Here is a 14,996-nt window from a genome sequence, read left to right on the forward strand (position 1 = left end):
TTACGTGCCTTTTTTTTTTTTTTTTCCCAATTTACTCCGATAGACAGTCCTAAGCAACATACAATGCTTTGGCACTTCGTACTCAGAACTGCACCATAAAATTTCAGGTAACAGGTTGAGCAATGCTATCTGCCTGCATCCTCGTTACTTGAAGCGCCACTACCAAGCCAGAAACACACGTTGTCTGGCCCTTAAAGATTCGAGTCCAAGACTCTCATCAGCCCTAGTATCTTAGTTCACTTTTCCATATGCCTGCCAGTTTGCAAAGTGAAAGTGCAGCTATTAGCAGTTGTTTTCTGTACATTTAAATAGAATGCTCTTTTGAGTTTCCAGCATCCAACTGGAACTTAAATAAGGGACATAGAATCTTTTCCTTTAACTCAGTTTCTCAATTACTCACTTCCCCCTCCAAGCACATGAAGTCCTTCCCAAATCAGCTGTTGCAACAAGGTTTTCTAGATAGTGACAAGGAAGCAATCCTACACAAACAATTTTTAAAGGACTGAGAATAATGTGAGGGCATTAGCTATGCTAATTTGGGGGAATGCTTTTATGTTATAAAGCTATCACAATCATGCAGACAAGCAGAACAGGTCTGAGAACAGAGCTGTATCACACTTAGAATAACTTAAGTCTCTAGCAGTAGCCATTTTTTAATAACAAAAGCACTGAAGAAGCTACAGCTCAGATGGAACAAAGCTTTTCACACTTCATTTGTTTTGCAGAATGATTTTGACTAAAAAATACAATAAAAAAAGCAGTGAAAGTTTAATAGAGGGCATATCAGCTTGACATACATGAAAATAACTTACATAATTTAACTGATTTCCTTTACAGAAGGAAACTGTAATTGCATAGAGCACGTCCTTTTCCTAAAAGCTATATACATTGACATATGGAAGAAGGCACAGAAGTATTTCTGATAAACAAGTACCATTTAAAATCCCCAGTTGCTGTAGGTCCCCATGCATTCCTTGGACAGCTTCTATTATTGTTCATATCAGTCTATGCTTGTGTTATTTTATTTTAACATGGTCACACACCAATATGTTGATCCCATTATGCACAGTAAGCAATTGGTCTCTAGCTAGTCAGAATTCTGTAAGCTGTTTAAGGAACTGATCGAAGTTGAATAGCTGCAATTACCACTCAGGGCACAAAGAAGGGCCACATTCACGTTGGGGGTGGGGGCAGGGAAAAGAAATGAAGGCAACATCTAAACAAAAGGTAAGTGCAGCATCACAGGCCTTAGAAACAGAACTTGCACTGAATTGTGTTCAGAGCCATTTAATTGGCCGCCTTTTAATAATTTTAATGAAGATAAATGAAACAAAGCCCTTTATATAAACAGTTTATTTACTCTAAACAGCAACACAGACAGAACGCCATATAAACACAAAGGAAGTGATGCAGAATAAGGAGGCTGGCTGACTTTGGATCTCAGAGGCTCTTAAGCAATAACAACCTAGTTTCTGAAAGATAGAAAAACAAGTTCAGGGAGGGAAGCGGGTGGAGGGCATGATTTTTTTTTTTTTTTCTCCATACAGCCAGCTAGAGGCTAAATATAGTTCTAACATTTTAAAGCATGCCTGCATCAGATAGCAAAGTAACTAGAGATACTAGTGAATTTATAGAAGTATAAAAGTTTATAATTTTACAGCAGTTGAATACTGACATCAATATTAAAATAAAAGCAAGTTTTACATAACAATCAAAAATACAAAAGACTGAAGGAAGAGACCCTGTATGAAAAAACTGGGGGCAATTCAGCAAATTTAGAACTGTATACAAGTGGCGAATATGGAAAATGGCACACATACAACCCCCTCCCCTAAGTGGATATTAATTGTACATAGCAACATTAGATTTTGCAAAAATTTTGTAAACAAGTTCTTGCCAAACCAATCCCTTCCTTTTTAAGATGCTGCATGACAGATGCTTATGATGGTGCAAACTTCTTGGCTTGTGCTCGAACCCTCTTTTCATATTCCACTCTGTTTTGGCTGAATAGAAGAGAGAGAGAAAGGGTAATTACAGCTTGAGAAATCAGAGGCCATATTATAGAGTTACTGCTCTTCTATTTCTCTTCAATATAAAACTAAGCTATTGCTGAAGGCAAAGCCATTAGATAGGAATTCACCAAGCACTACAATATATTAAAAGCTCTTCTGGACCATTACTCCAATAATTTCCTTTGGAGGGAAGTATGGTACTGTTTAACTAGTTACTTCCCAAACTTTATCTGTTGTCAAAGTATTGTACTATCTGACTTCATACTATACCGGTCTCTCTAAACAGGTTTGCGCCTGCTTTCTCAAGGCCAGCTGTACCTTACGTGCAAGCATTCTTATTCATCTGAATGTAAGTTTGCCACTCCCCATGTTAAGACCTGAGGTCATTAACAATAAATTCCAGTATCCTAAGAGCACAAAGTGGTTGATGAGAGCAGTTCACTAACAGCTGGTGGACTTCATATGATTTTAAAGTATCATCTTTACTGCTTTGGGGACAGAAGGGAAGCACTCTTGAAGAAACAGGAAAGTGGTAACGGTATGGTAGTTTCAGCCTTTCTCTCTGCAGACCCCGATTCACAATGTTAGGTTTATCCTAACCTTCAGTTGAAAAAAAAAAAAAAACCTAGCTCGACATTTTGAAAAAAACACTATAGTGCACTAAGTCTAGCATACTTGCTACAGATTGATCAAACAAGCAAGTACTACCTTCGAGGAACTATGACCAGTCATTAAGCCTCAGACTCAACACATAAAAGGGCAAGTTCTTTGTTTTCTATTCTTGGGCCAAGAAGGGATGGTAGTAGCTTAGTAGAGCATCCATTTACATTCAACACTGTATTTTGTATTAGCTGTCAGAAGTGTCAGTCAAGAGCTAAACAAAAATTTGTTACCATTACTCGTGTGCCAAAGGTAGTTTACAGTGACTAGATTTTGCAGACAGCTTTGCAGTAAACTTAACTTACTTTCAGCTATGAAGGCTTGCTGCAGTAAAAAAAAAAAGAGGCAGCAAATTATATCCTTAGAAGCTGACAGGTTGGGGGGAAGAAGAAATGAAGCCAATTTTGGTCACATCCAATGAACAATTACCAGCAAACAGACCGAAAATACTCTATAGTTTCTTCTCATAAACAGATTTACAAACTTCATCCTACAATTTTCTTGCAGTTATATTGCACTGTCACATGAGAACACAACCTAGCCATTAGGTCTCACACCCTCAGAATCCACACAAAAGAACGCCTGCCACAGTAGACTTTGCATGCCTACAGCAGAGGAGGAAGTAGGTTAGCACATTAGGAGTGCTAAAGTTAGAGCAACAGTACCAAAGCAATCCTGAGAATGAGAACAAGTATTCTTATTTTGAGTACAAAGTTTATTCTTGAAGTTTAACAACTTGACTAAAAGACATCTATTTAAACAACACTGCATCTTCTCCAGTATTTATCAACTATACTAAAATTACAGATGCATACACAATCCTTCTCTGTTGAGCTTCTTCTACCAGTTACTCATTAAGTAGCAAGACAGACACACTCTCAGATGGCAGAAATATAGTAACCCACCTGAAATACTATGCATGTCCAAAAGACACAAAGAGGATAAATGGGAGACTATACATTTGAAGTAACAAAACCCATGTGCACCATTTTATTCTCGATAGCATTTTTTTTCTAGAAGCACTTACAATAAAGCAGAAACAAGACTAGCAAAGACTGATTTTGTATATGCATGCACGTGGGAGGTGATAAAAAAAATAAACCACACACTACTTGTACATGTATAAAAGTATATTTTTCCTGCCCCATATTCTGTCAGAGTGGCTTTAAAAAAAAAAAAAAAGAAAGAAAGAAAGAAAAAAAGGCAGGGAGGCCTGCCTCATCATTACTGGCTCCCAAAGGTGCTGCCTGCAACTGTGGCCACCTAACTGTCCTCCATAAATAGAATTCACTCAGTCCCATCAAGTCTTCAGTAGCTACTTAAAAAATAACATTGGGTGAAGCCTTTAATTAAATCCAAGATGTGCTACCCGTGCCTATGTTTCCTTTTCACTAGGATCCTATAACAGACATTTTTGACATAGCTTCCATGTGAAGTCTCATAAAATGCCATTTTTCAAACTTGGCACTCTCCTGGAGACCTGTTCTTTTATCCAGAATGGTAATTCCACACTTCCATCTTGGTCATTATTTCAGTAGCTGTCAGTACCAAAAGCATTTGTTTAAAGTGTTTTGCTCCCCTAAAGATTATAGATCAGCCATCCATTTTTAATGGTGGGAAAATTTTAAGATTAAGCCTAAAAAAAAAAGAGAGTACTTTTTAGCTCAGAAATTATCACCTTTCCTAACCAATGCAAACTTCATTCTGCTGAAGCTACAAGCTTTCTGTACTTTTTAACCTATCCTTTTGGAAGATCTAGTTTCCACAAAATGCCACTTACTTCCTACAGCAATCACAGAAGCTCTCCCTTACCCTTCAGGCACAAGTGCTTAAAGGTACCCACTACTGGACAGAAGCAAGTTACTCCGATACAGATGAATGGGACTTGTCACTTAATTCAGTCTCCTCTATTAAGTGGTCTCATGAAATCATTATGCCTCATCACTACTACTCAGTTAGCCTTTACAGGAAAAGATTCTATGTTGGGCTAGAACCAGGATGAGAATCATGGTCTAACTGAAGGAGTCTTCACGCTTTATTGCTGTTGCAATGCTATTAAAAGCTCCACTAGCCTATTAACCGTAAAGTTACTGTTTTGTTCAAGTTTAGCGCAAGCTAGGCATCTCCACAGTAGACAGCCATGAAGGTAAGAAAATTCACCTGATCACTCCTAAAAACATTTGCGTGTTACAATATAAGTAACAGAAAGCTGTAGGGAATACGACAGCTTTCACGCTGATACGCAAAGATACTCACCAGTAAATTGTGTAAGCCTCTGCTTGAGCTGGGTCTTGAATATTTGGTTCATTTAGAAGTTCTTGTATTCCTAACAAGATCTGTGGAAGAAGGAACAGAAGTAACACAGGCATGGATATTACTAAGAGACATTCAATTAAAAAACCCTTAGAAATCAACTGTAGAAACACATAGTGAACATCTTACATTCACACAGATAAGCAAGCAAAGCAAATAAAAGGGCTAAGAATATGTCTAAGTACAATTAATGACCTGTTTAATTGTGATTGCTGGCCTCCAGTCCTTATCCTCCTCTAAGATGGAGAGACACACTGTGCCTGAAGGATACACGTTTGGGTGGAATAATGGTGGTTCAAATTTACCTGATGAAGAAGAGAGAATTACTTGCATGCAGCACTAAGATCAGAGAGTTGGTTTAGATCAGTGGGGAAAAAACAAAACAAACCCAACCTGGCCAAAGACACCCCTACTAACACCCCACCACCCACCCCCACCCCCCCAGAAAACACCACAGATTTCTGGAGCTATTAATACTGGTTTTCTTCTTGGCTCAGCCTGCACTTAAAGCAGGAACTCCATCACATCTGCGGTATCAATTCAGGCAGTGTAACACTATCATTGTGACCAGTAATCTTTTGGTTTGGGAATGGAAGCTGACAAAACAGTTTGTAGTAGCTTTACGGTAAAGACCTTTTAAAATCAATCCTGCCTTCACAGCCTCACATACTACCATATAAAAGAAAGATACTGCCCTTCACATATCTCATCTCTCCTCACTTCAAAATACTGAAAGTTCCATACAAAGAAGACTAAGTTTCTAGCATTTTTTCAGTCTCACTTTTCCTTTATGTATAATCAAGATGCACTAAACAAGAGGAACCAAGTTTAAATTGCAAGACTGACTGAAGAAGTAGGCTTGTGCAGCTCTCCTTCTGCCACTCAGTCTATATTCTGGCATTTCTTTAATCTTTACAGGACTTAAATGCAACAGCCACCATCTTGAGTAATGTAATGAACACTTGTTTAGCAATATATGAATTATCTACATCTTGGTGCAGTTTTCTAATCCATCTGACATCACGAGTCTTGCTTATGAGCTGCTCAATGAAGTTCAGTAGGAACTCAGAAGCTGCACTGGTAAGAAGTCTTACCAATCACATATACATCTTATTTTAAGGCATGTCAGTTCATTCAACACTTGCAGGATGTGCTAGTTGGTAGTTCTCAAGATATTCACGTTAAATAGCTTCCAGTTAAAGGATATGTTTCCTCTTGTGTCACATGTATTTAGGTGGATACAAACAAAAGGAGTAGCCAAGACAACCGATACGGCTGAAACTCTAAAATGAGAAATGAACTGCTGTCAAAAGAGCCATTTGTCATCACCGTCATTGGTTTGAGACGGTAGCCAATTCAAGAACCAAGAAACTAGGCAAGGCAATGGAAGCAAAGTTAAGGTAGATTTTAGATTTCAGCACGTCAAACTTGAGGAAAAAAGCTTGTCAGAATTCTGATGTAGGTAAGTTTGAGATGGGATAAGGAAAATTCTAAGACTTCACAAGGAAACTAGGTATCTGATGATATCTGTTGGACCTAGTATCAGAAAAATAGATCCATGTTTCAGAGCGAGTCGATGAAAAGGTTAAAACTGATGGAACTTTTTCTTTATTATTGTTTCCTAAGTTCTTGCCTTCTGAGTTCTTGGCTTAGAAGACTACCTTAACAGCAACAACAGGCAAAGGGATTTGGTCTAACCATGCCTACCTATTAGTTTCCAAAGAGTGCTTATCAGGCAGCGAACACTTCGAGTGGTGTTTTTGTCAACATTTGAGGAAACCCACACAGCAATCCCCCCCCCCCCCCCCCCCCCCCGATTTTGTTATATCGAGCACTTAACTCATTTCATCACAACGTTCTAAATGCAAAGTGGGGAGGGGAAGAAAAAAGCAGCTTTCCTTCAAAAAAAAAAATCTGTTATAAAGTAATAACCATTCACAGAACCTCATGGACTAGTTTAACATTGTTCTAATAAACCTGTGGTTTTGAGTCATTTTACTTACATTTTGGGGGTGAAGAAGGGTAGTCATCCTTGAAAAGCATCCGTAGTTTAAATAAGCCTCCTTCCCATGGTGTCTACAAAAAGTTAAGGTAGATTTTAGATTTCAGCACGTCAAACTTGAGGAAAAAAGCTTGTCAAGAATACAGAACACAAGACATCCTTCTGCTACACAGTAGAAAATAGCTGTCCTACACTGCAGCATGCTGTCTAGACTGAGACAAGTTTTCCTACCTATATAAGGAGCTGATGAAAGAAACCCCTGCTTTTCCACTGCCGTACAGCTAGTAAGCGTTGCCAAGTCATCGATGGGGATCATTGCCAATAATTCCATATACAAGTAAAATTTGCATAGTACATAGAAGAACAGAATACTTCTAAAGTTTTACATGATACACATGCAATGAGGAAGGGGCCATTATACTCCCACTTAAAACTTAAGTCTGAGAAGATAGGATATAGATACACCCCATAAGCACGTGGAAGTAAATGGCTTCTATTTTACCTCACGAGAATGTGGCTAAGAAAACCACAAATGAACAAAAAATTCGGACAGCACTATAGTATTGCTACAGTTAATATGAGGTTCACTAGTCTAACCCTGTCTGCATTTGGTAGCAAGTAGTCTCACAGACTCTGTCTTTTTGTGTAACAGAAATTCTAAGATGCTTTTTATCCCCATCAGAAACTGGGAAGAGCACTGGTAAGAGCAGTTCCCATGCTACAAAGCACACCAAATAAGACAGCACTACTCAAAAGGGTCATATAAAGAAGGAAAAACATCCAGCAAAGGACAAAAAGCCTGTCTCAAATACATACTTCCTTGTCATCTTACTTGGAAATAAGGAAAAAAAGCCTATCTTCTGACAAACTGATTTTTCATAAGAAGTGTAGAAATGCAGAAGAGTTTATTATATATGTAAAATTCAGATCACTTCTCTGTAACTTGCCCTTGCTATGGAAACACTGCAATGAAAGTAAGTGTTGGGTTTACTTCACTTTGTTTTAAGGAATGAAGATGGTCCCACATCTTATCAGCATAAGGACTTAACACCACTTTACTTCAATTTTTGATCTGGCTGACAAGAAGGCATTTTGGTGGTTTCAACTACTCATCTGTCTTAGGGGAAACAGCTGCAGTACAGCGTGCCTCCAAATACAAAGGCAGGAGAGAGCAACTGTTTGGTCTGGTAGAGATGAGCAAGGCATGCTGCTTCTTGTTAAAGAAAAGGCATTTTTACTCAAGTAAACCCCCGATTTTTAAAATAAATCTCTACCAGGAATCACATGAGCATAACAAATCTTTTCCTGGTGTAATGTGTTTTCTAGGAGGCAAGAAGTTGCCTTTAAGGGTCTTGTTTGCTCCATTTTGTGGTTTACAAAACTTACAAAATCTTCATGCTACTGCTTATATGGCATGAAGATTTTACCTAAGTATTTAAAAGGTGACATCTTGATAAGGTACATAACTGGCTATTATGAAGGATAATCTTGTTCTAGCAGAACACAAGGGGATGAGTTTTTCCTTAGACTGTTAAATTTTTTTTAGGTGCTTTTTTAAGAACTAACTTGAGCTGTGCAGACAGCTACCAATGTATTGAGCTAAGTTATAAGCGTAACAGCAATGCCATGTTCAGCATTAAACTGAGGCAGTAGTACAGAATCTGCAGGTTTTATCTACACACTTTGTCTTCTCAGAATCTAAGAAACAAGATCTTAAGGGGACTTAAGCAAGCTGGCAAGAGGCAGTAGAACAGGCAAAGCAACAAAAGAAGTCCCCCATCCAATGTAAAACACTAGAGACCCAAAAGAATGAAAGCCACCAAGTAATTAACAGTATTATCTCAGAAGAAACAACTGCATCCAATAAATTCAAGAATAATCTCTACATGGTAAGTAACATCTTGAAAAACAGAAACCAGATTCTGCTCAGAATGAGATGTTATAATGGCAGTGTACAAAATCAAAGAACTTTCGTGCATGAACGACTATTTCCACTTGAAAGTTTGCATTTGTCCTGTTCCCTAGAACCAGATCAAGCTGATAAAAATAAACAATTCTTGTGTCTACAGACTTTTTCCTTTCCCTTGTTATTTTAATGAAAGGGACAGAGAAGCACAAATCAAATCAGATAAAAAGAAACAGTGTTAGAGAGTTCTATTCTTCTTTCCCTAATACAAAAAGAGAAAATTACATAAAATGAAAGGCAATGAGATTCCACGTTGATAACACAGAATTATTTTCCATGAAATCCAAGAAGTTAAAAACAGTGCTACAGCAATTCTCTAGGACCGAAGGGTCTCACTATTTTGTGGACAAAAAAGGTACCAGCAGTTAACCAGAGGCACCATTTTGGTGGTATTAATTCTCAAGCTTTAGGGCTTAAACCAGCATTTAGTAAGAACAGAAGTCACAATAAACCCTGGCATGAAGCAGAAGACAATCTCAAGTTAGCTCAATGCAGGATTCTTACACACTCCTCTGAAATCTTTTATTCTTAAGGTGTTCGGTGCCAACAGTTGAACAGGCTCACGGTGTACTTGTCCAATATTGTTCTTAGCCCGCTCCACCTGGATTCTAAAGTAGCAGCAGGATCCAAGCATTTCTATTAAACTACATATAAGTTATACTCTCAGTTGTCAGTGTAATGCATGAGCAGGCTTATGTTACTTTTCACCATAAGTGAGATGTTAGGACAACAGTAAGTCTTACCCCTTTCTTTCCTGGAATAGCACACTCCCAGTTCATTAGATTCATTGTGCCATCTGGATTTTTTGTAGGTACTGCTACAAATCCCTGAATTAAGGCAAAAAGCCAAAGGGTGAGGATTTCAGAAGATGTACTTAGAACACTTCATGACATATTTTATCTTTACACAAGTTATTTCTTTTTGCACTACATAGTTTTAAGCAGCTTTATTTAAAAAAATTGATTTAATAAAAAAAAAAAAATGACATCAGGGTAAAGGGAAAAAAAAAATCATCATCAGAACACCAGAATAACTGCAGAGTCAGAAATTTGACAGTTCTCATACTTACAAATGGATGATCTTTTCTCCAGGCTTTTCTCTCCTGTGCAAGTCTGCTAAGAGCTATGCCAGACATATTCAGAGTCCCTCTAAAACAAAAATAATTGCTTTTATAGCATAAACTTCTACTTACAGTGTAAACAACACATTATATTATCTGTTTATAAGCCCTGCTCACTCGGAAATATTTTGGCCTCCGATTTTCACCACTATAGCCAAGACACACATTTTTGCACACCCTGCAGAAGTTAGCATCAGGAATAACATCAAGTTTCCCCATGTCAACAACCTCTTAGTTTCTGGACTTGACCTACAAAATACTATCCCCACCCTGTGTTTTATATTTAAACCACATCTTAGAAACAACTTTTGACAGTAGCTTGACAACAGAAACACTGTTAGTAATTGGAAGGGTGCTCAGACTTCCTACTTGTGCGACTGATAAACACCTGTCTATCTCCTTACTATACCACAAAAGGTATGGCTTTCTTCTGTAGGCAAACACCTGTACTGTTCCCGTTTCTGGCAGACAGGGGAATAAGAAATGTTATTTTTAGACTGTAAATTCCCATTGAAAGCCAGTACTCTATACAAAAGCAACACAGGCACAGAACTTAACAAAATCACCTCAGTTTTGCAGTGATGCCACTACAGAACTTCTAGACAGCAGCAGGAACAGACAGCAATAGAACTGAGCTAACGAAGAACCAGTGGCCCACTCATTCCACAAGGCAAGTTTTCAATTCCAGTATAAACCGAATGATCTTTCTGCACCTTCACTGCCTTAGTAACAGCCAAGCATGGTGACTGAGACTGCAGAAGAAACACGCAGAGCACAGGTCACTCACTACTGCATACGATGCAAGAACAGTTCTAGACACAATGGTTGCAACAGAGCAGTGCTTTCAAATTCAGGGGAGGATTCTCCATTCACCCAGAACAGTAGTCAAAGCAAGAGTTTATTTTTCATTGTCAAACTGTATCTAAACTCAGGGTTTCATTAGCCACATGGTCAAAACAAACGCCAATGAAGGTTTTTAATCCTCCTCCCTACTGCACTTCTACCCTTTTTAAAAAAGAGCTGATACTTGACAGTTGGAGAAGTCAGGCCAATTTGTTCTCAACTCCACATGTAGCTAATGAGCCTTTATGACAGCCAGGAGAGTAGAATTCTACCACTAAACAAGCTCACAGAATAAATGGAGTGTTACCACTCTATTAAAACATTTAAACACTAGTCAAGAATTATGCAAAATTCACATTCTATTAATATATAGACTACTTGTAAGAGTATTGCAGGCTACTACTATAACCATACAATTGTAGCTCACAAAGATCCTTGTTTTAAAAATCTCACACAGTCATGCTATGCCCTTTACCATGATGTTCATGCTGAAAAGATTTACCAGGCACTGACCTATTCCATGTAAGATATGTAGATACGTTCATCTCGTGTTAATCTGCTATACCTTTTAAAGATTAGAAGACAGCACGCTTCCAATTTAAGTATTCACACATCATCAAAAGTGCCTAAGTAGTGCAGACACCTTAACTAAAGGTCTTCAAAAGCACCAAATTAAGAGTTTTATGCAGTTCCTAGGACAGGTGGTATTTCAAATTCCTCCTTCTAGCTTTTTTCCAAAGTCAGTTTTACATGGACAGCCGTAATCCGTAATTTCAACTTCAGCCTAGCAATTAAATTCATGTCAGATAAAGCTTTTTAAAAGGGACCATTAACACTCAGTAAACACGCACACAAAAAATCCTATATGCAGTCCAGTATTCTTCTAGCACACCCAACACACGCATCTGTATCTCGGTTATGTCAGAAGATTTGCAGGACTTAGTCAACACAAACTGTACATACCACTTCAGATTTTAGTCTGTTCACATGTAGGAGATACAGAGCCACTGAAAAGATACCGTCAGAACAAAAAACCCTCTCCCTTAACCAAATTATACAGGGAGTAATTTGAAATATTTTGTGAGCCCATGCCCTTGCAACAGATGTAAATGAACTACTGAATATATGGCAGAATTTCAGTTGTGCTGTTAGTACCCGGTGGTCCACTGTAATAATACTAACCTTCCCACAATAATTTGAGAAAATTCAAATCCCATTCAAATAGTCCTAGATAGTTTAGTAACTCAGCTACCTTTTCTGCCAAGAAACATATTACAGGGTGCTTTCAAACACATGAATTTTATTTCCTGTGGCTAACAGCCAATTAATTACATGCACCTCAAGGGAAACGCCAACTTCTCAGAGGGCATATAAACAACATATGTCCTACAGAACATCACCAATCAAGTAATTTTTCAACAGAAAAACCCCAAGTTTTCAGGTTCCGTATCGTGCCTGCTTTTGCAACCAGTTATGCACTATACTGCGCCTTAGTAAATTAAAGATTTTGTTATGTTCTGTGAACACCTTTTGAAATCTTGAGTCATTTGACTTAGTTAAGCACTGACAGACTACATCCAGAATTTCAGTGTATGAGACCACAGGCTTCAGCCACCCTGACAAGGGCAGACAAGCATCTACAAACTACCACCAAGTAGATATGAGAGACAAAGACGACTGAAAGCCCACTTCAAGAATTAAGATCCCATTAGATAAGCTTCCCCTCAAAAGCAAATCAATCTGTTAACAAATTGCCAATACATCCTCTCTAGCAGCTCTTCAGTAAAAGAATTTAACTTTAGTTCTGCTGGACAAACAGAAATTGATCACCTCAGTATATATTTTGGTCTCAAAAATAGTAGCAGAAAGGAGTGATATACTAAGTGGGAATTAAACTCTAAGATATGATATTCTCACTGCTACTTTTACCTTCTTCAATAATTTATGTGCATGATTTGGTCCCCCTCCCCCTTTCTCCTTTAGAATAGCAATTTGCCCAAATATCTCTATGTTAAGTTTAGCTCCTGTAAACTTCTGAAATACCTCACAAATGCAAGACATCTCTATTAACCTGAAATAGTTAAAATTTAAAAAAAACAAACAAAACAAAACACCAAAACCCAAACACCACACACATCACCAAAACCACACAAACAAAAAAACCCCAAACATCCCAGTTCTTGGGGTTTTGTTTTGTTTGTTTGTTTTTTTTTTAAATATCACATCTGTTTTCTTCACCTGAGAAATTTACTGCTAATGAACAGAACTGAAGTCCCAGTGTATTTATGCACTACATCACTGGAAAGAACACAAACTTTTGCACTGGAGGAACTACATCAACCCTACCTTGCAGAGGCCACACAAGCTTAAGAGACCAGTCTTCACATTTTGGTTGGTTTTAATCCCCCCAAACATACCCCAGCACTAAGAGGTAGCACTGTCCCTTTTACTGCTATCAACTCATGAGAAAATTAACAGAAACTTCCAAATTTACTCAGTAGCAGCCTCTGCTGCTGTTACTACTACCTATTTTGGAAAAAAAGGCAAAACAAAACCAACACAGTCATCATAGGCGCAGACTTTGTGTTCCATTACAGATTATCTTACCCACCTATACCCACTAATAGAGGAGAGGAAGGAACCTACTTCCAAACGCAAAAGCAAGTCTTGCAAAAAAGCATTCCCGTGCCACAGGCACAGCAATCACACCCACAATTCTGAGCCATGACAAGTCTCTAAATATATCAAAACATGCTCTTTAAGTCTCAAAAACTTTCACTAGCTCTTATTAATTCCAAATAACAAGAAAAAAATAAATCGTTAAGATCGCTAGCCTCACGTTTTTACTTTGCAGGTTAAATACTGATACAGCAAGAAATTATCGGTTGGAGTAGTTTGCCCCAAAACTATACAAACTTTACTTTTCAGAAGGGTGGAGAATGCCAGGCGCCGAGGTTTAATCAAAGCACGCTAACTCTGGAGCGGAGCAGAAAGTCTCCTCCCGCCTGCGGCATGAAAAAGGTAGAAGAGACGGTACGAGCCGCACGGCTACCAGCGTCGCAAGGAGCACAACAAAAGGAGCCGCGCGGCAATAGGTCTCGGTGCCGACCGGCCAAGTAACTTCGCCCGGGGCCGCCGCGGCGGAGCCGCGCGCTGCTGCCTCCGCCGAAGGCCGCTGGCCTCGCGGGCCCTGCGAAGGGGCCGGGGCCCGCGCCCGAGGCCTGCACAGGGCACCCCGGCGCCCGCCCGCTGGCTCCCGGGCAAGTACTCGTCGGGGCGGGGACGGCTTCGCGCAGGCCCAGTGGTACCCAGACCTCCTCGGCGAGCTCGGCCCGTGGCGACCGAGACCTCCGGGGCCGGGCCGCGGGAGACGGCGGAGCCCGCCTCAGGCGGGCAACGATGCGCTGGCGGGCCCAGCCGCGCGGCCGCAGCAGGAGCCGCCAGGCCCGCATGCCCCGCAGCTGCCCGTCCCTTCGCGCCACGGGCGGCGAGCGCCAGCCCGGGCCTCCCTCTCCCGGGGCCGCCTGCGCGCCACGCCAGGCCCCGCCGTCCCAGGCCCCTCGCCCGGCCAGGCCTCACCGTGATCGGCCGCAGCACCCGCGCGTGTCCCGGATTGAAGCGGCAGCGAATGACCCGGATGTTCCCGACGCGGCTCCCCCCCTTTGTCTCTGGTCCGGAGTTTCCCTCCCTCTCTCTCTCCTCGGTGCGGAGCGCGGCAGCGTTGCGTGTCCCTCAGCCCGACCCGTCCGTGCCGCTGCGCCGGCGCGGTCTGACCCTGACTGCGATCCGTCCGCCACGCTCTACGCATCCTCGCGACACAGGACCCAGAGGCGTCCAGAACAATGCCTGAGCACAGAGCGCAGGAAGGAATCCCAGCAGGGCTCTCCCAAGCCCAGTCACTTCCTCACGCCCCTCGGCTCCCACAAGCCCCCGTCGAGCAACTGAGTGAATTTTTACCTCGGGCGCCGAGGGATCCACCTGCGCCCCAACACAGCCTGGTCCCTCGCAGGGCGCTAGCGCGGGTCTGGCAGGCCGCGCCTGCCCCGGGACGCGCTCGAGCCTGGACGAGCCCCACCCGCT

The 14,996-nt window shown here is 40.7% G+C and overlaps 1 protein-coding gene across 5 annotated transcripts; it reads right to left on the reverse strand.

Annotated features, from left to right (window-relative positions):
* Window positions 1–767: 767 nt before the first annotated feature.
* On the reverse strand, window positions 768–14,937 carry UBE2I (ubiquitin conjugating enzyme E2 I). 5 transcript variants are annotated; one of them, XM_075718806.1, is made up of 8 exons: window positions 13,838–13,997; window positions 10,640–10,825; window positions 10,023–10,101; window positions 9,697–9,780; window positions 6,989–7,061; window positions 5,181–5,290; window positions 4,929–5,008; window positions 768–2,003 (listed from the first exon to the last, which is right to left on the reverse strand). In XM_075718806.1, exons 3-8 carry the CDS (start codon window positions 10,086–10,088, stop codon window positions 1,940–1,942), a joined length of 477 nt encoding a protein of 158 aa, XP_075574921.1. In that variant the 5' UTR covers window positions 10,089–10,101; window positions 10,640–10,825; window positions 13,838–13,997; the 3' UTR covers window positions 768–1,939. The 5 variants fall into 5 exon arrangements, with proteins under 5 accessions (XP_075574921.1, XP_075574919.1, XP_075574918.1 ...); XM_075718804.1 differs by lacking the exons at window positions 10,640–10,825; window positions 13,838–13,997 and adding an exon at window positions 14,874–14,937; XM_075718803.1 differs by lacking the exons at window positions 10,640–10,825; window positions 13,838–13,997 and adding an exon at window positions 14,496–14,529.
* Between the last annotated feature and the right edge of the window lie 59 nt (window positions 14,938–14,996).

This window comes from Pelecanus crispus, chromosome 11 (genome assembly GCF_030463565.1).
Source record: "Pelecanus crispus isolate bPelCri1 chromosome 11, bPelCri1.pri, whole genome shotgun sequence".
Lineage (NCBI taxonomy): Eukaryota > Metazoa > Chordata > Aves > Pelecaniformes > Pelecanidae > Pelecanus > Pelecanus crispus.

What these genes read in the sequence shown, in the direction of transcription:
- UBE2I (XM_075718804.1), bottom strand. Translation starts at nt 10,088, where the DNA reads ATGTCTGGCATAGCTCTTAGCAGACTTGCACAGGAGAGAAAAGCCTGG. An exon ending in CTATTCCAGGAAAGAAAGGG is followed by an intron (nt 7,062 to 9,696) that starts GTAAGACTTACT and finishes AACTTTTTGTAG; the next exon opens with ACACCATGGGAAGGAGGCTT. An exon ending in GAGGCTTACACAATTTACTG is followed by an intron (nt 2,004 to 4,928) that starts GTGAGTATCTTT and finishes TCTTCTATTCAG; the next exon opens with CCAAAACAGAGTGGAATATG.